Below are 23548 nucleotides of genomic sequence, written 5' to 3'. Positions count from 1 at the left end.
GATTTTGGATAAATGGTAGCCGTAGGATCTGAGGGATTCAAGATCCTAGGCCTCCATTTGTCCGATTTGGTTCACAAAGAAAGGAATCGATTTTTTTGTGGATTTTCGGATGGGGAAAGGAATTTTGGGGCATGACTTGGAGAGAAAGGTATGGAAGCTTCTAGGTTAGCTATAAATAGGAGGATGTTTCAGAGAATTAGGGGATTTATTTTGGGCAGAAACTTTTAGGAAAATTAGGGAGTGCTCTTCTTCTTCTCGATTGTCATCTACGATTTTCTTTTAAGTTTAAGCATCAAAAAATACAAAAAAGAGTCCAATTCAATTTGTAGTCTTCTTCTTAAACTTAAAGGAAAAAAAAAGAAAAAAAAAACTATTTTCCGCTTTTTAGTTGAATAAAAATTCGATATCAAATCTGAAAAAAAGATGTTCTGTTTATTCGTCGTTGATTTTGAATTTGGTATCAAAAAATAAATATGAGTTGAGGTTCGAAGCTGTGTCAATTCGCCGTCCGGAGTTCTGGTTGTGGTTCGATTTTCTTTTGCTATTTGAACTTAGCATTTCTGGACAACATTTGATGTATACAGATTCATTCTACATATATTAAAGGAAAATCATTTCAGGTTCATCCCTTCTCTTTCTTCTATTTGTTTGCTGTTAATGTGTTGTATAGGAATAATGAAAGAACTATTTTAAGATGGAATTAAAATTTTAGTCTGTAGTAGTCAGATGTTGGTTGTGATGGAGATATTCACGTAACTAATATTGAGGTCAAAAATTGATTAAAATTTATGAGACTTCTTGAATATCTGCATAATATTTGGTTCTTATTGAAACATGGTCTAACTTAGTTCTGTTCACGTTTGTGGTTTTGATGTTTGGATCTTTGTTCTTCTTGTGTATCTGTGCTTGATTGCTGAAGCATCTAGTAGATGAAAACAATAATACTTGCTTTCAATTTTTTTTTTCTAAACATGGAATATGTGAGAAAGATTCATTTGTATCTGGGTAGATTACTCTAAAATAAACGAGTTTCTTAACATTAGAATAATATTTTCTTCATGACAAATGGATTTAAAAATGGTTTAAAAGTGAGGCTCCGCCTGTTTCTTTCTCTGTTTAAGTAGTACATTTTGTCGTCATTTTGTTCAAGAACTCTGCTCATGGTGTTAAAATGGCCTTTTTATTTTCTCTTTTCCCTTTTTGATTTTTTTTAGTTCTTTTTGCTATTAAACTTTGTAATTGAACCATGGGCACTCTTAATGATTAAGAATTGTTGAGTAGGATAAGTAATTAATTTGTTAAGATAAAATTGTAAATTCAAGTTTGATTAAATATGATCTTTAGTAACTAATAAATTGAAGGATTAGGAAAATTGGGGTGGTCAGGAATATTATAATGACTCTTCTAATGGTTTCGGTACCTTTTTCACTTATTTGTCTCCAGTTTTCTGGAATTTTGTTTATCTATTTATTTGATCTCCCCTTTTATGGTTTGAGTGTTTAGTTGCTGGAAGATAATTTTATTTGTTTGGACATTTGTGCGGAACGTGATGGGTATATGGGAAGGGAAAAATTGAGTCCGTAGTAATTTCATCTTGCATCACATGCTTTAGGATTGGACTCGGTCTAAGTGCATGAAATAAGGATTTCAAAAGGGAATGAGCATGAAATATCTCTTAGTAAAAGTACTCCATAATTATGGGCCTTTTCACACACAATCACCGAATTAGGGACTATACAAATTATGAACACCGTAGTTTGCTTAAGGCGCGTTAATAATAATCATCGTGACTATGGGTACGGTTTCCGTGGCATGGTCACGATACATAAATCCCATTCGGGTGTGCATTTCATGTGACCCGACCATAACTTCAAACAACAATAAAATTAACATATTTTGAATCACGGGTGCATTTCACGTGGCGCAATTCGCAATGTGTACTAAAACCATAAATTCAAATTCATGTGTGCATTTCATGTGACCCGACCATAACTTCAAACACTAATAAAATAAGCATGTCGTAAATCGCGGGTGCATTTCATTTAGCGCGGTTTGCGATGTGTGCCAAAATGACAAGTGTACGACATCGCGACTTGTTCAAATAAACTCCATAAATAATTAAAAGCGGTCAGAAGGCTAAAAAGCACAATAGGTTTTAAATATGTAATAAGTCAGATAATTGGGCCAATTATTAATAGTTGAGCGACCGTGCTAAAATCACAGAATCTGAGAATGCCTAACACCTTTTCCCGGGTTAACAAAACTCCTTACCCGGTCTCCTGTGTTCGCAGACCATAAATAGAGTTAAATTTTCTCGATTTGGGATTTAAAATAAACTGGTGACTTGGGACACCATAAATTATCTCAAGTGGCGACTCTGAATCAATAAACAATCACATTTTGATTTATGTCAATTTAATTGGAAAAACTCCCATATCCCTGTCCCCTCGGGAAGAAGGAGGTGTAACAGCTCTGGCGACTCTGCTGGGGATCGAACCCAGAATCTCTGGTTCAAGGTTAAGAATTCGAGCTTAGATGACTGTTATACTTGGCTTTTGTTGATTGTCTGATATTACATGTTTGGGCCTAATGTGCTAATTGTCGCTCATTTACCGCTTTGATATTTTGTGAACTGTATATAAAATGCTACGAAACCCTCCTTTTCTCTGAGTCTTCTAAATCTTCTGTGGAGCGTGCGCTTCGCGTGGCTTCTTTTCTGTTAGAGTCATATCCTAATTTTAGAACGAGATTCGAACAAGTTGCAAAGCCGGTGAAGCTTCTGTATTCCCGGTACGCTGCCTCCCCCCCTCTCCCCCCCTCCTCCGGCTCGAGTTGTCCGCTCGGGTAAGCCAGGTCTAGAACAATACACCCAGGATTTAAACTTAGAATAACACAGCCTCATGCCGGATCCCTAGTAGGTACGTTTGCTTGCATCACGTGCATTTGACTTAGGGGACTCAACACATGGGTTAGGTCCATCTAGGATATGTGTACCCAAAATTAAAGGATCATCCCTGATGCATTCTTTACGTGCTACTTGTACATTAATTTGCTTGGCTTGTATGTTGACCGGCTTCTTGAGTTAATATATATATATATATATATATATATATATATATATATATATATATATATATATATATATATATATATATATATATATATATATATATATATATATATATATATATATATATATATATATATATATATATATATATATATATATAGAGAAAAACCAAAGAGTGAGGTAGGATAGAAAAACGCCTGGTTTTGACAATCCCGGTATTCAAAAAGAAAACCCGTTACTCTGTCAAAATTTCAAGAATAAAGAGAGAAAAGCATTTCAAAACAAATCATATTTGTCTGTGCATCAAAATTGACCGAACTATGCGGGTTTGATTCTCACCGGGTGTGAGATACGTAGGTAGCCCTCATCGGGTCCGGCCCCGTTTTTGCAAAAATAATCAAAAAATACATCATTTTGTCATAAATAAATTTAGGGGATGGCATTTTCTGTCTAAATGGCCAGAAACGTCCCGACGGGACGCCGAAAGGCTTGTTTTGCAAGAATAGCCACCTATGGCTCTTTTCCTAATTTTGACCACTTAGCAAGCACAGTTTTAAAATCTTCATTTCTGAAGGGCTGAAGGGTCGTATTTGCAAAGGTGGCCTTGAGTTGTTTGAGTTTTATTTTGCAAAAATAATCTTTCTTTTGGGGTCAAAAATCAAAAAAATAATAAATCAAAAATCACTTGTTTTTAACTAGTCGCCTTAAATAAAAATGTGCAGGATGAGCACTGTTGAAAATATACCTTTTTGAGTCGTAGACGAGATTCCACTAGGACTCCACATGTGGTGGAACGACCTGGGGGAGGTCGCCAAGCGTTCTGTGACAAAGACTTTACGTGGGCTCACTAGTCTTCTAGAGATTAAACCAAGGGTTGATATAATCGAAGCTTTGATACCGTTTTGGGACCCGACACACAATATTTTTCACTTCTCTAATTTCGAGTTGACCCCTACACTAGAGGAGATAGCAGGTTATGCTGGTTTCGAAGGGAAGCTAAGGAATCAATATCCAGTAGCACCAAGAACTGTAACGCCTCATAAGTTTTTGGACCTCTTTAGTATTAGCCGGCAGGTTAAAGATGAAAACTTAGCTGGAGGATTCTACACATTCCATTTCTTATACAGCCGGTATGGGGACCCCCACGGATTTAAGGCTCCGGACACTAGTTTGAATCATCAGGGAAATAAAGACAAATGGGAAGCACGCATGGGTGACAGACATATAGAGTGACAGACATATAGAATTGGGGCTCACAGGAGTGGCCGACTTTATGGTCAAAAAGGCTAATGGCACTATCATACCAATGATTCTCGTAGAAATTTATCGAGCTTTAACCGCTTGTCGAGCCGGGACAAAGTTTTTTTAGGGTTGCAACTTGCTTTTACAAATGTGGTTAGTAGAACATCTTTGTCATCGCCCAGGTTACATGAACTAAGGTCTGACCGGACACAATTGCATCGAAGAATATGAAAACTGGGTAAACGGTCATGAGTTGCCAGAAGGTACTGAGGCATGGTTCACGTATTTGGGTTCTTTAAACGCAAATCGAATTGAGTGGACTTTCGGTTGGCTCCCGGTCGACGAAGTTATTTACATGTCCACCGGAGTGTGCTTTCTTTTATTAATGGGTCTTCGGAGTATTCAACCATATGCCCCGAATCGGGTCCTATGCCAATTGGGCAGATACCAGACAATCCCTTATGATGAAGATTTGAATCCACAAGTTATTGAACTATGCCCAAAAGCCACATTCCCAGAAGAAAGGGTTCGCCAGACTTGGCACCAATGTAGGTTCCTGGAGCCACAGACTCAAGTACGGGATTTGTCCACGGGTGAAGTAGGATCCAACTACGCCACATGGTATGGTAAAAGAAGTCGGGTCGATCAAGGGGAAAAGAAGAGGTTGGCTAGGAAAAATAAAGCCATTCGAGCCCATATCCAGAGAATGAAAATAGCCGCCGAGACACCGGTAAGAAGTGAGAGAGATGAGAAAATTATAATCAACCTATGGCGGAAAGTGCATGATTATGGTTTTGACTTGACAAAGGCCGAAAGGGACTTGTTAAATGCTCAAGCAAAGTTGGCCAAAAGTGCAGAAGATCATGCTAGATTAACCCACCAGTTGAAGCAGAAATATGACAAATAAGTAGCAATTTTACAGAAAAAGCAGGTTGCCCTAGAAAATGAAATGGTCAAGCAAACAAAGGATTTCACGACAGAAAGAGAGCATTGCTATGCATTGATTTACCAACTACAAGAAAGCATGTAGCAGTTACAAGACCAAAACAACACAGATACACAAGTGTTGGAGGCTCGGGCCCAGCAGATTGGACGTTTGCTTCAAGAAAAGGGTGTCATCAGAATGAGGATTAAAGAGATAGTTGATTATGTTGTAATAAAATGCCATGAATGTGAAGACATGACCAAGTCTATGTTTTTTGCTTCTGTGATGACATTCGTTCGACAGGTGATGGTTGACCTAGACCACCTTCAAGAAGATATTTCCCGTAGGCCCGTGCGGAGATCGGTTGATGTCCCGCAAGCCCCCGGAGTACCAGTGGATGCTCCTATGTATTTTTGACTTTTGTTTTTTAGTTTTTGAGTCTGTTTTTTACTTTCCTCGAGTTTTGTTCGTCTTTGTCAAGGCTGTTTATTACTTTATTTCGAGTCTGTAGATTTTTCTTTTGTAGACATCACTACTTTTAAGTCCTTATAATAGAAAATCCAAAAGGATGTCTTTTATTAATGAAATATTAAAAAAAAACCAAAAAAAGGCCAAAAAAAATAAAAATAAAAATTTATTTCGCATTTATATCCTTGAACTACATAATGATCTGATTTATGCGGCGTCATGATATGTAGGCAATCCCCATAGGATTCGTTCATAGTCTTAAAATAAATAAATAAATAAAAAGAAAAAAAAGAAAAGAAAAGAGAAAAAGAGAGGAAAAGAAAAAGGGTGGTAAGAAAGAAAAGAGGGGCCAAACAAAAGGAAGAAAAGAGAATGAGAATTAAAAGAGCGAAACACAACAAAATGAGAGGAAAAAAATTAGGATTTGAAATTTGGGAAAAGAGTCGGGATGAAACACATAAGCCGTCGCAAAGAATTTAGAAACTTTTAACTGCTCAGGTGCATTGCATCCCCAATATGCGATTCCCTATCTATTAAATGCTTCAAAACTGACCAAGTTATTGTGTGTGCATAAAAAGACAGGTTCTGTTTAGGTGGTTAGTTTGTTGACATCCTGGCAAGTCACCCTTATAACACCAGATCAAAGCGTAAGGTAGTCATGACTAGCAAAGAGTCGGACACGGGTGTTGTTGACCCACCGAGGGAGATTGTAGAATCGGAGTTTGAATTGAAAGAGGAGGTCCACAGGTTGAAGCATCAAATGGCTGAAATGTATCAAGCCCGGATCAGGGGGCATCCTCTACCTTCATTTCCCGCTAACTACACAGAAAATTTCGCTTTCATCCCACCACTGGCACAAGCCAAGAATCCCGCTACCGTTGATCTTTCCCCTCAGCATGCACCGGGTATTACCCCTTTCCACCACTACCCCGACACCTCGTCCCAAACTTTCCATGCTCCACCAGCCAAAACAACCGCATACCAGGCTCCGACATCTGCTCCTGTTTTCGTAGCCCCTCCGCGAGCTACCCTCCACCGATCTTCTAATGAACCCGCGTTCCAAGCTCCAGATACCCAATATTATGCTCCGAAACCAACTTTCAAAGTCACGGATCCTTATTCCTACACCCCTCACTTTGAACCTCCTCTTGAAACTGAGAAACCATCCCGGAACGTGGAGCTGGATGAGATATTCATGAAAGTGAAGAGTCTAGAGAAATCTTTGAAGAACATGGAAGGGATAGGAAGCCAAGTAAGTGTGGCTTGCAAGGATTTATGCTTATTCCCTGATGTCCAACTGCCCGTTGGGTTCAAGATGCCCAAGTTTGACCTGTACGATGGACATGGAGATCCCGTGGCCCATTTGAGAGGCTTTTTGCAGCAAGATGAGAGGCTCCGGTGGGAAAGACGAATTATTAATGGCGTATTTTAGTCAGAGTTTGAGTGGGGCGGCTTTGGAATGGTACACCCACCAAGATGCTAGTAGGTGGTACACATGGGATGACTTGGCTCAGGCCTTTGCTCGGCACTTTCAGTACAATATAGACATTGTCCCGGATCGCCTATCTTTGACCAAGGTAGAGAAGAATCCCAGTGAGAGCTTTAGGGAATATGGTTTCAGATGGAGAGAACAAGTTGCACAGGTCAATCCTCCAATGGAATAAGATGAGATGGTCGAGTACTTTCTTCAAGCCTTAGAACCTACTTACTTTGGCCATTTGATCTCAACCATAGGTAAGTCCTTCAACGATGTGGTAACGATGGGAGGAATGGTGGAAGAGGGACTCAAGTCAAGCAAGATCATGAGCTACTCCGCCATAAAGAAACCACACAGGCAATTCAAAGTGGCACCGGAAGCCTGTTAGGCAAAAAGAAGAAAGATGATGTCGCTATGTTTGTCTCTAGATCAGGGCGTGGCCCAAGGGGTTCGCCTCATCAGTACACCCAACCTCGACCCCAACCTCAAGCCTATGCCCAAGCTCCATATAATCCATCCCAACATTATTTCCCACCACAAAACCCTCAATATTCAGTCAGACCACCCCAATACCATGTTCACCATGCACAGTCATATGAGCAACCCCCTCCTTACCCGCAATGGCATGCTCCAACTCCACAAAATCCTTATCCACCCCCACAACCATACCGAAACCCTACTGGTCCAAGCTTTCGATCAAGGTCGAATTATAGAAAAGAGAGGCAGCAGCGGAAAGAAACCTTCACTCCTCTTGGAGAGTCGTATACCAGTTTGTTTCAAAGGTTGAGGCAGTTGGACGTTTTGAGGCCGATTGAGCCAAAGACACCAAATACACCTCCAAGGAACCTTGATTATTCCCTCAGATGCGCATATTGTTCTGATTCCCCAATGCACGACACAGAGAAGTGTTGGTATTTGAAGAGGGCGATCCAAGAGCTTATTGATACAAATCAAATTGTGGTCCAGAGCCCGGAGGCGCCAAATATCAACCAAAATCCTTTGCCGGCCCATGCAGAGACACATATGATTGAGATAGTTCATGAGGACGGGGAGCCCAAGAATTCTTCCAAGTCTGTCATGATGATCCGGGATAGCGAAAGTAATCCAGTTAAAGCTCCAGATTTTGCAAAAGCAATGCCCTTGACAATTGAAGGGGTGTCGGAGAAGCTAAGCACGCTCAACATGAAGCCATCTATATTGGTTGTGAAAGGGCCTCCGATTGATGTTGAAGCGAACCAGGAAAAGCAAAAATTGGTCATGCCAGGGGTCCCGAGAAAGTCTGTCATAATCTTGGAAGGGGTTCGTATAACCCCCCTATTATTAAGACAGTGACCCACTTACCAATGGTTGACACAAAGGCCGTCCCATGGAATTACAAACAGGTGATAGTAACATATAAAGGAAAAGAAGTAGAGGAAGAAGTCAATAAAATCGGAGGACTGACTCGTTCTGGGAGATGTTTTACCCAGAGGAACTAAGGAGAGACAAGCCATTCAAGGATGGCCACATCCCAGTAAAGAAGCCGGTCACCGAAGAAGAGGCAGAAGAGTTCCTGAAAAAGATGAAAATGCAAGACTATTCCATTGTAGAGCAGTTAAGGAAAACACCAGCTCAGATCTCTCTTTTGTCTTTGCTGATACATTCAGATGAACACCGCAAAGCCCTGATGAAGATTTTGAATGAGGCCCATGTTCCTGATAAGATCACGGTGAACCACTTGGAAAAGATTGCTAACAAGATTTTCGAAGCAAACATGATCACTTTCTCAGATGATGAACTTCCTATGGAGGGTACAGAACAAAACCAAGCTCTTTATCTCATAGTGAAGTGCGAGGATTCTGCTGTCTCAAGGGTACTGGTTGATAACGGTTCTAGTGAAAATATTTGCCCTCTCACTTTGTAAAAGTTGAAGATCGGCACTGAAAAGATCCACATGAACAATGTATGTGTTCGAGGCTTTGATGGAGGAGGGAAAGATTATGTCGGTGATATAATGCTCGAATTGTCAATAGGGCCAGTTGAGTTCACTATGGAGTTCCAAGTGCTAGATGTGGCTTTCTCCTATAACTTGTTGTTGGGCAGGCCCTGGATACATACTGCCAAGGCAATCCCGTCTTCTCTGCATCAAATGGTAAAGTTCAAATGGGACAGGCAGGAAATAGTTGTGCACGGTGATGAGAACTTATCTGCTTACAATGACACAATTGTTCCATTTATTGAAGTTAAAGATGATAAAGGGCCTTGGGTTTACCAAACGTTCAAAACAGTGTCAGTCGAGAAGATTCCTGAAGGAGAATGCATTCTAGGTCCAAAGCTACCCTCCGCGTCCGTCATGGTAGCAAATGAAATGTTGAAAAATAGTTTTATGCCGGGCAAATGCATGGGTTTATTTCTGCAGGGTATTGCACATCTGGTGTGTCTACGTAAAAGTTTTGGTACATTTGGTTTGGGATTCACACTCACAGGGAAGGACGTGAAAAAGGCTAAAAACTTGAAAAGAAAGGCATGGTCACTTCCTAAGCCTGTTCCACATACCTCCAAGTCTTTTGTCAAGCCAGGGGTCGCAAAACGTCCAATATCAGCGTTCACAAAACATGTGGTCGACTTTGATGAAGAGCTGATCAAGAGGTTCCAGAGTCTGTTTGATGAGGTTAATATGGTGGAAATCGGGGAAGGTTCCAGTAATGCCGATGTGCATCTTGTTGGGCCAAATGTAAAGCTTAGCAATTGGAAAGCTACTCCTCTCCCCACCCGTAAGGAGTTTTGGTAGTTTGCTTTGTTTTCCTTTCTGTTATCTGGGTTATTCCAGGGTTGTAATCCAAATTTTTTATTTTTTTGCTTGTTTTGATGTACAAACCCTTCTATCCTTTTATTTTCAATGAAATACAATTTTCCGTTTTCCATTATTCCTGATAGCATTTTGTTTTTATTTTTTTTCTCTCTGTACAGTTCTTTTTATGCTGGTTTCAATGACTTGACATGCATCAGGAATTTTCAGCCAAATCTTAAAAGCCAATCTAATTCTGAAATAACAATCCAAGAAGTAGAGTGTGATGATGAAACAAAATATGATGAAGAAGCAGCATTTGAGGAAATCAGTGGAGAACTAAAATACTTTAAAGGAAAACCTAAGCCTAATTTGAATGAAATTGAAGCAATCAATTTAGGAGATCAAGATAATGTCAGGGAAACCATGATAAGTGTGCATCTGGAACTGCAAATCAAGGAAGAAATAATCAAAGCACTGTTTGAATACAAAGATATCTTTGCATGGTCGTATGACGATATGCCGAGTTTGAGAATTGATTTGGTAGTTCATAAATTGTCAACTGATCCTGCATTCCCTCCTGTCAAGCAAAATTTAAGAAAGTTCAAGACTGACTTGAGTGTGAAGATTAAAGAAGAAATCACAAAGCAACTTGGGGCAAAAGTCATTCGGGTCACTCAATATCCCATTTGGTTAGCTAATGTGGTGCCAGTACCAAAGAAGGATGGTAAGACCAGGGTGTGTGTTGATTATCGTGATCTCAACAAGGCAAGTCCAAAGGATAACTTTCCATTGCCGAACATCCACATTCTAATTGACAATTGTGCCAAGCATGAGATCGGGTCTTTTGTGGATTGCTATGCGGGATATCACCAGATCCTGATGGATGAGGAAGACGGAGAAAAGACAACATTCATCACGCTATGGGGGACATATTGCTACCGGGTAATTTCATTCGGTTTGAAGAATGCTGGGGAAACTTACATGAGGGCAATGACTACCATATTTCATGACATGATACACAAGGAAATTGAGGTTTATGTAGATGATGTGATCATAAATTCAAAGAAGCAGTCTGACCATGTTGGAGACTTGAGAAGGTTTTTCCAAAGGCTCCGCAGGTACAACCTCAAGCTCAATCCAGCAAAATGTGCATTTGGTGTCCCGTCTGGGAAACGGTTGGGATTCATAGTCAGTCGACGCGGTATTGAGTTGGACCCGTCAAAGATCAAAGCCATCCAAGAATTACCACCGCCAAAGAACAAAACCGAGGTGATGAACCTTATTGGAAGGTTAAACTACATCAGCAGGTTTATCGCTCAACTCACGACAACTTGTGAGCCCATCTTTAAGTTGCTGAAGAAGAATGTTGCGGTTAAGTGGACTGATGAGTGTCACGAAGCATTTGATAAGATTAAGACTTACTTGTCAAACCCACCTGTGCTGGTCCCGCCGGAACCTGGGAGACATTTAATTTTCTATTTGACGGTCTTGGATAATTCTTTTGGTTGTGTGTTGGGTCAACACGACATCACGGGAAAGAAAGAGCAAGCCATTTATTATCTCAGCAAGAAGTTCACTCCTTATGAGGTTAAGTATACTCTTCTTGAAAGGACATGTTGCGCCCTGACTTGGGTGGCACAAAATTTGAAGCATTATCTGTCATCCTACACTACTTATCTCATTACTCGCATGGATCCTCTAAAGTATATCTTTCAGAAGCCTATGCCCATAGGAAGATTGGCAAAGTGGCAGATTTTACTCACAGAGTTTGACATCATCTATGTGACTCGTACCGCGATGAAATCCCAAGACCTGGCCGATCACTTGGCTTGGAATCCGGTGGATGAAGAATATGAGACACTGAAGACTTATTTTCCTGATGAAGAAGTGATGTATGTTGACGAGACTGATCATGATGAAAAGCCAGGTTGGAAACTCTTCTTTGATGGAGCTGCTAACATGAAAGGTGTCGGAATAGGGGTTGTACTCATTTCTGAAACAAGGCATCACTACCCCGTAACAGCTCAGCTTTAATTTTATTGCACTAACAACATAGCTGAATACGAGGCAAGCATTCTGGGTTTGAGGCTAGCTATAGACATGGGAGTTCAGGAAATATTGGTTTTGGGAGATTCAGATTTGTTGGTTCACCAGATTCAGGGAGAATGGGAGACTTGGGATTTGAAGCTCATACCATATCGACAATGTCTGCATGATCTTTGTCAATGATTCAGGTCAGTAAAATTCAGGCATATTCCCAGGATTCATAATGAGATCGCTGACGCCTTGGCTACTCTGGCATCAATGTTACACCATCCAAATAAGACTTACTTGACCCTCTGCATATCCAAGTCCGTGATCAGCACGCTTATTGTAATGTGGTTGAAGAGGAAATTGATAGTGAACCTTGGTTCCACGATGTCAAGGAATACATCAAGTCAGGGTTATATCTGGTACATGCCACAAATGATCAAAAGAGAACCATTCGACATCTGGCTAGTGAATGTTTCTTAAGTGGGGGAATCTTGTACAAGAGGATTTCAGATCTAGGATTACTAAGGTGCATAGATGCTAAACAAGCTTCGACTATCATGACTGAAGTGCATTCTAGAGTTTGTGGGTCGTATATGAGTGGGTATGTCTTGGCAAAGAAGATTCTTCGAGCAGGTTATTAGTGGCTCACCATGGAACGAGATTGCATCAGCTTCGTTCCCAAATGTCATCAATGCCAGGTGCATGGTGATTTGATTCATTCCCCGCCATCTGAGTTGCACACAATGTCTGCACCTTGGCCCTTTGTTGTTTGGGGCATGGATGTCATTGGACCAATTGAGCCGGCAACATCAAACGGGCATAGGTTTATTCTGGTGGCCATTAATTACTTTACCAAGTGGGTCGAAGCTGTAACTTTCAAGTCCGTGTCCAAGAAGGCGGTGGCAAATTTTGTTCATTCAAACATCATTTGCCGGTTCAGAATTCCCAAGGTAATCATCACAGATAATGCTGCTAACCTCAACAGTCATTTGATGAAAGAGGTATGCCAACAGTTCAAGATTATGCATCGAAACTCCACTCTGTATCGTCCTAAGGCAAACGGAGCTGTTGAGGCTGCTAACAAGAACATAAAGAAGATACTTCATAAGATGGTGCAAGGTTCCAGGCAATGGCATGAAAAGTTACCTTTTGCTTTACTGGGTTATCGCACTACTGTTCGCACTTCAATAGGTGCAACTCCCTATTTGCTGGTATATGGAACCGAGGCAGTTATACCTGCGGAATTTGAGATTCCATCCCTGCAGATCGTTGCTGAAGCTGAAATTGATGATGATGAGTGGGTCAAAACCCGGCTAGAGCAATTGAGTTTGATTGATGAAAAATGATTGGCAGCAGTATGTCACGGTCAATTGTATCAGAAAAGAATGGCAAGAGCATACAACGAGAAGGTGCGTCCCCGAAAATTTGAAGTGGGCCAGCTGGTATTGAAACGCATCCTTCAACATCTGGCTGAAGCTAAAGGCAAGTTCGCCCCAAACTGGCAGGGGCCGTTCATTGTGACAAGGGTGTTGCCCAATGGTGCTTTGTATTTAATAGACATAGAAGGTAAATGTGTGGATATGGCTATCAAATCTGATGCAGTCAAGAGATATTATGTATGATTTCTTTGCTTATCTTCAATCGCATTTTGTACTAGGCATATTCAAAGTTGGAATGACGAAGGCATTTTATTCTGCTATCTCAAACACTTTTATCATTTGTTACCCTTTTTTTTAGCCTTATTTATTTTATTTCATACCCCTCTTTTGGAATCAGAAGTAGAGCTGGAAATAGAAAATAAAAAGAAAAGGAAAAAAAACAACTTATACTAGTTTAAACCACGTTCGACCTGATTCCTTTTAAGGATACGTAGGCAGCCTTACATGGTTCGGTCCCATCAAAATAAAAATTCAAAATTCCTCAGATTCGAAGAAACTGGGGCAGAAGTTTTAGTTTTGTAAAAAGATCTAATTCCAAAAGTTGTAATTTTGAACCCCTTCATCTTAAATTATTTTGAGCCTGTATGCCACCCTTTCTTTCTAACCCTGTCCAAAACCTACACTACAGTCCAAAAAAAGACCTTCTGATCAACTTTGAGGATGCCAAGTCAAGTGAGATGGAGGTATGATTTACATCATGGGTAGCACCTTTGTTCATGGGAAAAAGAAAAAGTGAATAAATGAGAGAGTCTTATTGGTGAAAACCCTCACAGGCACCATAGGGCGATGGTGAGTCGAGAGAAAGTTCAAATGAGAGAGTTTTATTGGTGAAAACCCTCACGGGCACCATAGGGCGATGGTGAGTCAAGAGAAAATTCAAATGAGAGAGTCTTATTGGTGAAAACCCTTAAGGCACTGTAAGGCGACAATGAGTTGAGAGAGGAGCAAATGAGAGAGGCTTGCTGGTAAAAATCCCTCGGGGCATTACAAGCCGAATGAGGTTCATGACTTTACAGAGAAATTAAATTATGGAAACCCCGATTTTGAAGTATGAAGACATAGCATGAACTGAAATGTGATTAGTTAGATGGATTAGGCTAATTAATCTGAAATGCATATCATGATCATTGGAGCCAGTTGCATCATTCAGATAAGTCTCTTTTCTTTTTTTCTTCAAATAGTCATCTCTGTTTTTTCCTTTTTATTCCTAATTCTCGAAGTCACTTCGCTTCATTTCTTTTGGGTCTATTTTTCTAAGTCTCTGTCAAATTAGTCTTTGTTAAGCAAGCAAGAAAGGACTTCAAAGATCATTACCAGCTTTTTATTTGCACCAAGCAAAATTCGGCCATGTACATCACAAGTGACATGATTTAGAATGAGCAATGCGGTGGTAACTGAAGTTCAGGTGGTCAAGTGATTCGTGAATTTGTAGGAAATGCAAAGGTTCAATAGTTGTCAGAATGAAAGTGTCATACGACGAGTTGAGTGTAAGGGATTCAAGTCATTCAGAGGTTTTGTGGTCGAGGTCCGATCAAAAGGTCAAATAATTCTTTGTAGCCTGAAACAGCTAATCAAAATAAAGCAGGGTAGTGGCAGAAGCAGACACTTTCAGCAAGGATGCCACAAACTAACCGCCACATTTTCAAACTGATAAAATTTTCTTTGTTTTAAGCAGGGGCAAGAAATCTTGTTTGCTTTGCCAGGAATCCCCCATGAGGAAAGCATGTTCTAGATAAGTTCAGTTTTAAGTTTTCAGGACCCACCTGGATAATGGGAGTTAATTTCAACTGTTCAGGACCCTCCTCGATAATGAGATTTAATTTCAGGTTTGCAGCACCCTCCTGGATAATGGGATCTAGTTTAAAATTTTCAGGACCCTCCTGGATAATGGGATTCAACTAACACTCAAGAATGTTCCTGGCATAAACTGGGGCAGAATATTTTCTCTGTTTTGTCTGTGTTGTCATGATTGCAGGCGCCCACCTGGAGAACGAGGGAATTCATTTCAGTTTTAAGTCAGCACAGGCGCCTACCTAGAGAATGGGGGAATTTATTTCAAGTTTTAAGTCATCAGGCGCCCACCTGGAGAATGAGGGAATTTATTTTTAGTCAGTCGCAGGCGCCCACCTGGAGAATGAGGGAATTTATTTCAAGTTTTAAGTCATCAGGTGCCCACCTGGAGAACGAGGGAATTCATTTCAAGTTAAAGTCAGTCATCAGGCGCCCACCTAGAGAATGAGGGATTTTATTTCAAGTATTAAGTCATCAGGCGCCCACTTGGAGAACGAGAGAATTTATTTCAAGTTTTAAGTCATCAGGCGCCCACCTGGAGAATGAGGAAATTTATTTCAAGTTTTAAGTCATCAGGCGCCCACCTGGAGAAAGAGGGAATTCATTTCAAGTTAAAGTCAGTCGCAGGCGCCCACCTGGAGAATGAGGGAATTTATTTTTATTCAGTCGCAGGCGCCCACCTGGAGAATGAGGGAATTCATTTCAAGTTCAAGTTAGTAGTAGGCGCCCACCTGTAGAATGAGGGAATTCATTTCAAGTTTTAAGTCATCAGGCGCCCACCTGGAGAACGAGGGAATTTATTTAAAGTTTTAAGTCATCAGGCGCCCACCTGGAGAATGAGGGAATTTATTTCAAGTTTTAAGTCAACATCAGGCGCCCACCTGGAGAATGAGAGAATTCATTTCAGTTTTAAGTCAGCACAGGCGCCCGCCTAGAAAATAAGGGAATTTATTTCAAGTTAAAGTCATTAACAGGTGCCCACCTGGAGAACGAGGGAATTTATTTCAAATTCAAGTCATTGATAGGCACCCACCTGGAGAATGAGGGAATTTATTTCAAATTCAAGTTATTGGCAGGCGCCCACCTGGAGAATGAGAAAATTTATTTCAAGTATTAAGTCATTGACAGGCGCCCACCTGAAGAATGAGGGAATTCATTTCAAGTTAAAGTCATTAACAGGTGCCCACCTGGAGAATGAGGGAATTTATTTCAAGTTCAAGTCATTAGCAGGCGCCCACCTGGAGAACGAGGGAAGTCATTTTAGAATTCACTTCAGGTTTCAAGTCAGTAGTAGGAGCCTGCCTGAAGAAGATGGTCAATTAAAGTTAAGAAGTAGCAGAAGCTCGCCTCAAGAATGCGAGTCAACAGTTCAAGATGCACAACATGACTGTAGAAGATTCAAGATCAAGCTTTAGAAAACTTATAGATAGGAATCTTGTAACTCATAGCTAATAGGCTTGTTTAGTTTCTTTTTATTTTGATTTTGGTGTAATAAGGAGCTCAACAAGCAGTAACAGCAGCAACAACAGTGAAATCACAGCTATTCGGTAGTCCCAACTACCAAAGTTCCCAGAACTACACTGACCTGATTCCTTTATAGCCAAGGATATGCCGGCAACCTTCGAAGCAAGGTTCGGTCAAACCTTTTCAAAACGCTTCCCATGGAGTATCCAAACGGACAAAAATTACACGTATTTGCTCACTTTATCTTTGCCCGAAAACTCTTCGTGTTTTCGAGCAAAGAGGGGCAGCTGTGAGAACGTGATTTTTGCCCGACGAAAAATACTCCTACAAATTCAAAATAGGTTTTTCTAATTATTTTAATTTTTATAGAAGTTTTAGGAATTTCTTGTTAATTGTTGCTTGCATTTAGTTGCATATTTAACATTTTAAAATCATAAAAAAAATACCAAAAATGTCTAAAATATTTCATGCATAGCATTTTAGGTCTTAATTGCATTTAGGATTTAATTACATAAGTTAATTACTTTATTAAATAAAAAATAAAAAATATTGGACATTTTTATATTTTTAGCTTTCAGTTGTAAATTAGTAATTTTCTTTCATTAGTATTAAGTTAATTAATTATTTTTATGTTATAAATAGATAATTAATTTATTTGGCAAATTAGATTTGATGTGTCTTCACTGGTTATCCGACATCATGTAGGACTTAGTTTAGGATTTTTTTTTTTAAATTAAATTTATTAAGCTAAAAATCAAGAAAGAAAAAAAAAAGAAAACTTGCTTAATTCCGGATTGGGCCACAACCATTTTTAGTGGCCCAATTGCCCCAAAATACCCAAATTCGCCCAGCCCAATCCCTTTGACCCATCAATTGACCCACGACCCGTCTGCCAAATTCGCCCCATCTTCATCTTCAATCTGAGCCCTTCATTCTTTTAAATCTAACGGTCCCTATTCCTCTCCACTATTATATTTAAACCTAATTATAACTCCCCCCCCCAAAACCCTAAACCTAAATCCCAAGACCCCAAACGGCGCCATCCCTCATCTCTCCTCCTCCACGTCACCCGTCCCGTAACAACCCCTGACAAAAAATATTTGATTCTCCCCTATGCCTCATGCGTTCTTGATCTTGAGAACGATTTTGGACAAATGGTAGCCATAGGATCTGAGGAATTCAAGATCCTAGGCCTCCATTTGTCTGATTTGGTTCACAAAGAAAGGGATCGGTTTTTTTGTGGATTTTCATATGGGGAAAGGAATTTCGGGACATGACTTGGAGAGAAAGGTATGGAAGCTTCTAGTTTAGCTATAAATAGGAGGATTTTTCAAAAAATTAGAGGATGTTTTTTGGGCAAAAACTTTTAGGAAAATTAGGGAGTGCTCTTCTTCTTCTCGATTGTCATCTACGGTTTTCTTTTAAGTTTAAGTGTCAAAAAATACAAAAAAAAAAGTCCAATTCAATTTGTAGTCTTCTTCTTAAAATTAAATAAAAACAAAAAAAAAACCATTTTTCGCTTTTTAGTTGAATAAAAATTTGATATCAAATCTGAAAAAAAAAAGATGTTCTGTTTATTCGTCGTTGATTTTGAATTTGGTATCAAAAAATGGATATGAGTTGAGGTTCGAAACTGTGTAAATTCGCCGTCCGGAGTTCTGGTTGTGGTTCAATTTTCTTTTGCTATTTGAACTTAGCATTTCTGGACAACATTTGCTGTATACAGATTCATTGTACATATATTAAAAGAAAATCATTTCAGGTTCATCCCTTCCCTTTCTTCTATTTGTTTGCTGTTAATGTGTTGTATAGGAATAATGAAAGAGCCATTTTAAGATGGAATTAAAATTTTAGTCTCTAGTAGTCAGATGTTGGTTGTGATAGAGATATTCACGTTACTAATATTGAGGTCAAAAATTGATTAAAATTTATGAGACTTCTTGAATATCTGCATAATATTTGGTTCTTATCGAAACCTGGTCTAACTTAGTTCTGTTCACGTTTATGGTTTTGATGTTTGGATCTTTGTTCTTCTTGTGTATCTGCGCTTGATTGCTGAAGCATCTAGTAGATGAAAACAATAATACTTGCTTTCAAATTTTTTTTCTAAACATGGAATATGTGGGAAAGATTCATTTGTATCTGGGTAGATTACTCTAAAATGAACGAGTTTCTTAACATTAGAATAATATTTTCTTCATGATAAATGGATTAAAAAATGATTTAAAAGTGAGGCTCCGCTTGTTTCTTTCTCTATTTAAGTAGTACATTTTATCGTCATTTTGTTCAAGAACTCTGCTCATGGTGTTAAAATGGCCTTTTTATTTTCTCTTTTTCCTTTTTGATTTTTTTAGTTCTTTTTTCTATTAAACTTTGTAATTGAACCATGGGCACTCTTAATGATTAAGATTTGGTGAGTAGGATAAGTAATTAGTTTGTTAAGATAAAATTATAAATTCAAGTTTGATTAAATATGATCCTTAGTAACTAATACATTGAAGGATTAGGAAAATTGGGGTGGTCATGAATATTATAATGACTCTTCTCATGGTTTCGGTACCTTTTTCACTTATTTGTCTCCAGTTTTTTGGATTTTTGTTTATCTATTTATTTGATCTCCCCTTCTATGGTTTGAGTGTTTAGTTGCTGGAAGATAATTTTATTTGTTTGGACATTTGTGCGGAACGTGATGAATATATGGGAAGGGGAAGATTGAGTCCGTAGTAATTTCATCTTGCATCATATGCTTTAGGATTGGACTCGGTCTAAGTGCATGAAATAAGGATTTCAAAAGGGAATGAGCATGAAATCTCTCTTAGTAAAAGTACTCCATAATTACGGGCCTTTTCACACACAATCAATAAACAATCCTATTTTGATTTATGTCACTTTAATTGGGAAAACTCCCATATCCCTATCCCCTCGGGAAGGAGGAGGTGTGACAGAAATAAACAATGATAAAGTAAATTCAAACCACACGAATTGGACAGTTTCAATCTCGGAATGTTAACCACCCTCGAGCCAGATGCACTTTGATCAGTATCACGAGACAGAAGAACAAGAGCTTAAAGAGAAAAATAAAAATGTATTGATTTGGAATGCATGTTACAATGTGTTCAATGAATTATGAGACCCCCTTTATATAGTAAAGGAGTCCTACTTTAGGTACAATTCTATAAAAGGTAAAAAAATCTCTTGATTTGCCGATTGCTAGTTCCTCATTAATGCGTGTCGAGATTCCCACCGTAATATCCGACCGGTCACGGATATTTCGGTCTTCTGTTATGCTAACAATGTTTCTCTGAGCTCGTTCGGGGCTAGGATCAATTCCGGGATCACGACCTCGATATTCTCGAAGGGGCGTTCCAACCCTGGGTTCTAGCCCGGTGGGACTTGGGGTCGATTTTCAGTCCTTTATTGCCATGTTCCAAACCTGACCTACCATGTCGTAGGCGAGCACGATTTCGACCGTATACAGATAGTCCCCTCAGTTTTTGGAGGGTATACGACGAGAAACGACATGAGCTTTCGGTTCTTACTTTGATACCTCGCGACAGAAACGACAAAACAAGTGAAACGTCTTGTCAGTTAAGTCTTAATGGCATTAAATGCATGTGACTACCGGTCGGCCATTACTGGATGTTAACCGCCACTGAAATACTATAAATACCTCTTCCTTTGTTCATTCCAACTTTACATTCAAACCTTCTACCCCTGTACCTTCAAAATTTTAATATTTTCTAGCATTTATACTTTGGTTATCTTAGATCCTTTACAAGAACTCTTGTTTATTTCCATCTCAAGCCATCAAGTGTGCTCCTTTAACTTTCTCTTTTTCCTCATTTTCCCTCAATTTTCAAAGAAATGGCAAAGACTTCAAAGACCGTTCCCCAAAAAGAAACTCATTCTACCTCGCGGCCGGCTACCGAGGAGACCTTTTTGTGTACTGCTGTCGAGGAACCAGTACCGGAACCCCCATTGAAAATGTTCGTCCCTGGAGGATGCTCGGTAACCGCCTATTTCAAGGTTGAAAAACCTTCCCCCGTACAAGGCCGGTGTGAGGAGGCCTCGAGATACATACTCTCGATCACTGAAGAAGTCCTCCTTACGGTAAAAAAAGATTGCAATTGGGTTGACAAGCATGTGGTGGTTCCTGGACCCGATGAAGACATCACCACCCACGTCGAGGGATACTTAAGTGTTTACACTTATCCCTTTATACTAAGCCCATTGGATTCGGTCATCATCGACTTTTGCAAAAGATACGACGTATGCCTCGGTCAAATTCACCCCTCATTATGGAGGATCGTGATCCTTCTTCGGTTATTCGTGAGCAAGATCGATGGATGCTCGTTCACCGTCGACCACCTCATGTGCCTATACAATCCCCGAATCTTTCAGGGGGACTGATCAAGCTCGCGCGTCGGGCCAGTAAAGCCCCATTCTCGAGTATTGATGAAGATCAGAATTGAGGCTGGTTAGGTTGTTTTCTCCGAGTGAGGACCTCAGACTTGATCCCAACCGAGCACATGTCGTTCCCCGAGAAGTGGAATAAATCACGAAAGTAAAATTTCGTTTTCAAAATCTTATTTTATTCTTTTTTCCTTCATGCTTATCGGTTCTTTGTGGTGGTGCAGCTGTCTCTAACTTCCCGAATGCAGTCCCTCGACTCAAGGAGTGGGTCGAGGTCATCGTGTTACAAAGGCCATATTCTGAGCGATCATGGCACAAACTTTCGAAGGGCCGGTGGGAGGCCCGTTCTCATGGTGAGATTCTTTTCCCGAGTAGGTAATATTTGGGTTCCTCTTGTGTTATTAAGTTCTCACTTGTTTCATTTCCTTTTGCAAGTTTATCCAAGGCCATCACACTGAGGCCTCCATCCGGTGGTGAGAACTTCCCCGCCGAGTCTCCTTCTCCGAGACAGGGTGATAAGAAGAAAAGGAAGAGGGCTCCGAGATCGGAGAAGAAGAAACCAAATAGAAGGTTGGTGCGCAAATCCAAAGAAAGCACAAGCGCTCGAGCACCACCTTCAAATTCACTTTATCGGTTGAGGGATGAATCCGAAGAAGAAGTATAAGCCTTCGATATGATGGCCCACATGTCATCGCAACTTAAGGGGCAAGGGGTCTCCGAAACGGAGAGAGGCGAGGTCGATTTGCCTCAAGTTAGGGAGGCTGACGAGGAGGCTATGGCCGAAGCTTCTTGGGATGTGGTCAATGCTCCAAAGGAAGCACATAGTGTTCTATATATCACCGAGTCGCCCTCGTTTACCAAGTCCATGTATAACGAGGCTTAGACGGTCAAGAAACATCCCAACGAGGGGGCCCACAGAGCGGACGACCCCTTCCGTGACTTTTTTGATGGCGTGGATTCTACTGCCACAGAGGACGTCATCGGATTTGGTTAGTTGGAGGTGTCGAAGAAAAGTCCATCTTCGGGAACAAGCGGGCCTTCCTCTAGCCCGGAGATCATCATTCGGTTCCCAGCTCCGAGTGTGGATCCTGACCAGAAGCGGTCGATCGTCATCTCCATTCTGAAGGATGCCCGGGTCCTCTCTGCCCTCGTAAAGGTGGCTAGCTACCTTCGGTATCTGGTGACCGAGGAATACCAAGCTAAGATAAATGAGGTAGACGCGCCCTGCCTATTCAATGAAGCACAATAGGCGCTAAAACGGGTAACTTCAAATATCTCTTCATGACTGTAATTTGTACTTAGACTAATTTCTACATGATCCTAATGTTTTTATTTGTGTCTGCAGGCCTTGGTGCTTCATCATGAAACTTTTCTTTGATATCGATATAAGCTGAACTAAATTAAAGCCGAGGTCCGAGGGCTCACTAAGAAGATAGATACTTACAAACTTCTCAGTGAGCAGCATGAAGGGGAGGCTAAGAGCCTCCAAGCTGAGTTAGAGGTGGCTCGGAAGGAGCATACCGACCTGGTTGAGTAGGTAAAAATATTTGAGGTTAGTGACGATGAGCTAGACTCAGTGACTAATGGTCGGAATTTGTAGGTCCAGCAGAAAATAGATTGTATCGACCAACTTCGAGCTGAGATGGATAATGTCAAGGCCGAGACCGATAAATGGAGAGGCGGGATGAACCATCTGGCCTCGAAAAGGAAGACTGCTCAGGGACAGCTGACTTCGGCTGAGACCCAGCTTCGAGAGGCAAAGGAAAAGGCTGAGGTGCAGGCCAAAAAGGTTGAGGAGCTCCTGTCTCAGCTAAGTACGGTCGTCTCTGATCGATAAAATCTTGTCAAGGAGCTTGAAACGGCCAAGTCGGTGGTCTTAGTGGTTAAAGCCGATGCCGACGAGATGGTGGCCCAATATAAGGCCGATGCCGAGGTTGTCCAGGATCGAACAAGGGATATTGTCGAACATGCGAAGCGGCAATCCCGAAGGGAGGCCCTTGGGGAGATTCATGCTCGGGGTTTCGACTTGTCGGCCAAAATCGAGAGTGCTAAGGGGATCGAAGCCGAGGCCAAGAAATTGGCTTATCCCGAGATGAAGAAGTCTTCGAGGGTTCGAACGGATCTGAGGGTGGAGGAGACTCCGAAGACCCTGGCGACGAGGCGGGCTCTAGTGAAAACCATGCAGTTTAAGTTCCATGTACATTTTTCTTTGTTTTTTGTATTTTTATACTTTTGGACTTTTTATCAAGGCCGTTTGGCCCTTGTAAAGACTATATATATATATATATATATATATATATATATATATATATATATATATATATATATAATATACAAGGCTTCCTTTTCCCTTCGACAATTTCTGAGCTTTGTTTTCCTTTGCTTTATTCTTTATGTTTGCAAAGATCGAAATGCCTTAGCATGAAATAGTTAGGTTATGTTCGGAGGTTTGAAC

The 23548-nt window shown here is 40.4% G+C and overlaps 2 protein-coding genes across 2 annotated transcripts; both read left to right on the top strand.

Annotated features, from left to right (window-relative positions):
- The first annotated feature begins 7596 nt into the window (after positions 1-7596).
- LOC108946654 (uncharacterized) lies at positions 7597-11986 on the top strand. The gene is made up of 5 exons (XM_070198462.1): positions 7597-8481; positions 8909-9034; positions 9089-9948; positions 10132-11463; positions 11563-11986. Exons 1-5 carry the CDS (start codon positions 7597-7599, stop codon positions 11984-11986), a joined length of 3627 nt encoding a protein of 1208 aa, XP_070054563.1.
- A 191-nt stretch (positions 11987-12177) lies between these two features.
- On the top strand, positions 12178-22930 carry LOC138907842 (uncharacterized). Its single transcript, XM_070198461.1, has 7 exons — positions 12178-12186; positions 12316-12564; positions 12685-12936; positions 19035-19093; positions 21529-21751; positions 22439-22444; positions 22694-22930. Exons 1-7 carry the CDS (start codon positions 12178-12180, stop codon positions 22928-22930), a joined length of 1035 nt encoding a protein of 344 aa, XP_070054562.1.
- Positions 22931-23548: the final 618 nt, after the last annotated feature.

The sequence above is a fragment of the Nicotiana tomentosiformis genome, chromosome 3 (assembly GCF_000390325.3).
Source record: "Nicotiana tomentosiformis chromosome 3, ASM39032v3, whole genome shotgun sequence".
Taxonomy (NCBI): domain Eukaryota; kingdom Viridiplantae; phylum Streptophyta; class Magnoliopsida; order Solanales; family Solanaceae; genus Nicotiana; species Nicotiana tomentosiformis.
The sequence above is the reverse complement of the archived record's forward strand: the minus strand, read 5'-3'. Positions and strand labels throughout refer to the sequence as shown.

Coding starts and splice junctions, on each gene's coding strand:
- LOC108946654 (XM_070198462.1), top strand. CDS start 7,597: ATGTTTGTCTCTAGATCAGGGCGTGGCCCAAGGGGTTCGCCTCATCAG. Junction 9,035..9,088: donor AGGATTCTGCTGTCTCAAGG/GTACTGGTTGAT, acceptor ACTTTGTAAAAG/TTGAAGATCGGCACTGAAAA. Junction 9,949..10,131: donor CCCACCCGTAAGGAGTTTTG/GTAGTTTGCTTT, acceptor CTCTCTGTACAG/TTCTTTTTATGCTGGTTTCA.
- LOC138907842 (XM_070198461.1), top strand. Junction 12,565..12,684: donor TGACTGAAGTGCATTCTAGA/GTTTGTGGGTCG, acceptor CATCAATGCCAG/GTGCATGGTGATTTGATTCA. Junction 19,094..21,528: donor CTCTTAATGATTAAGATTTG/GTGAGTAGGATA, acceptor TCCTTTTGCAAG/TTTATCCAAGGCCATCACAC.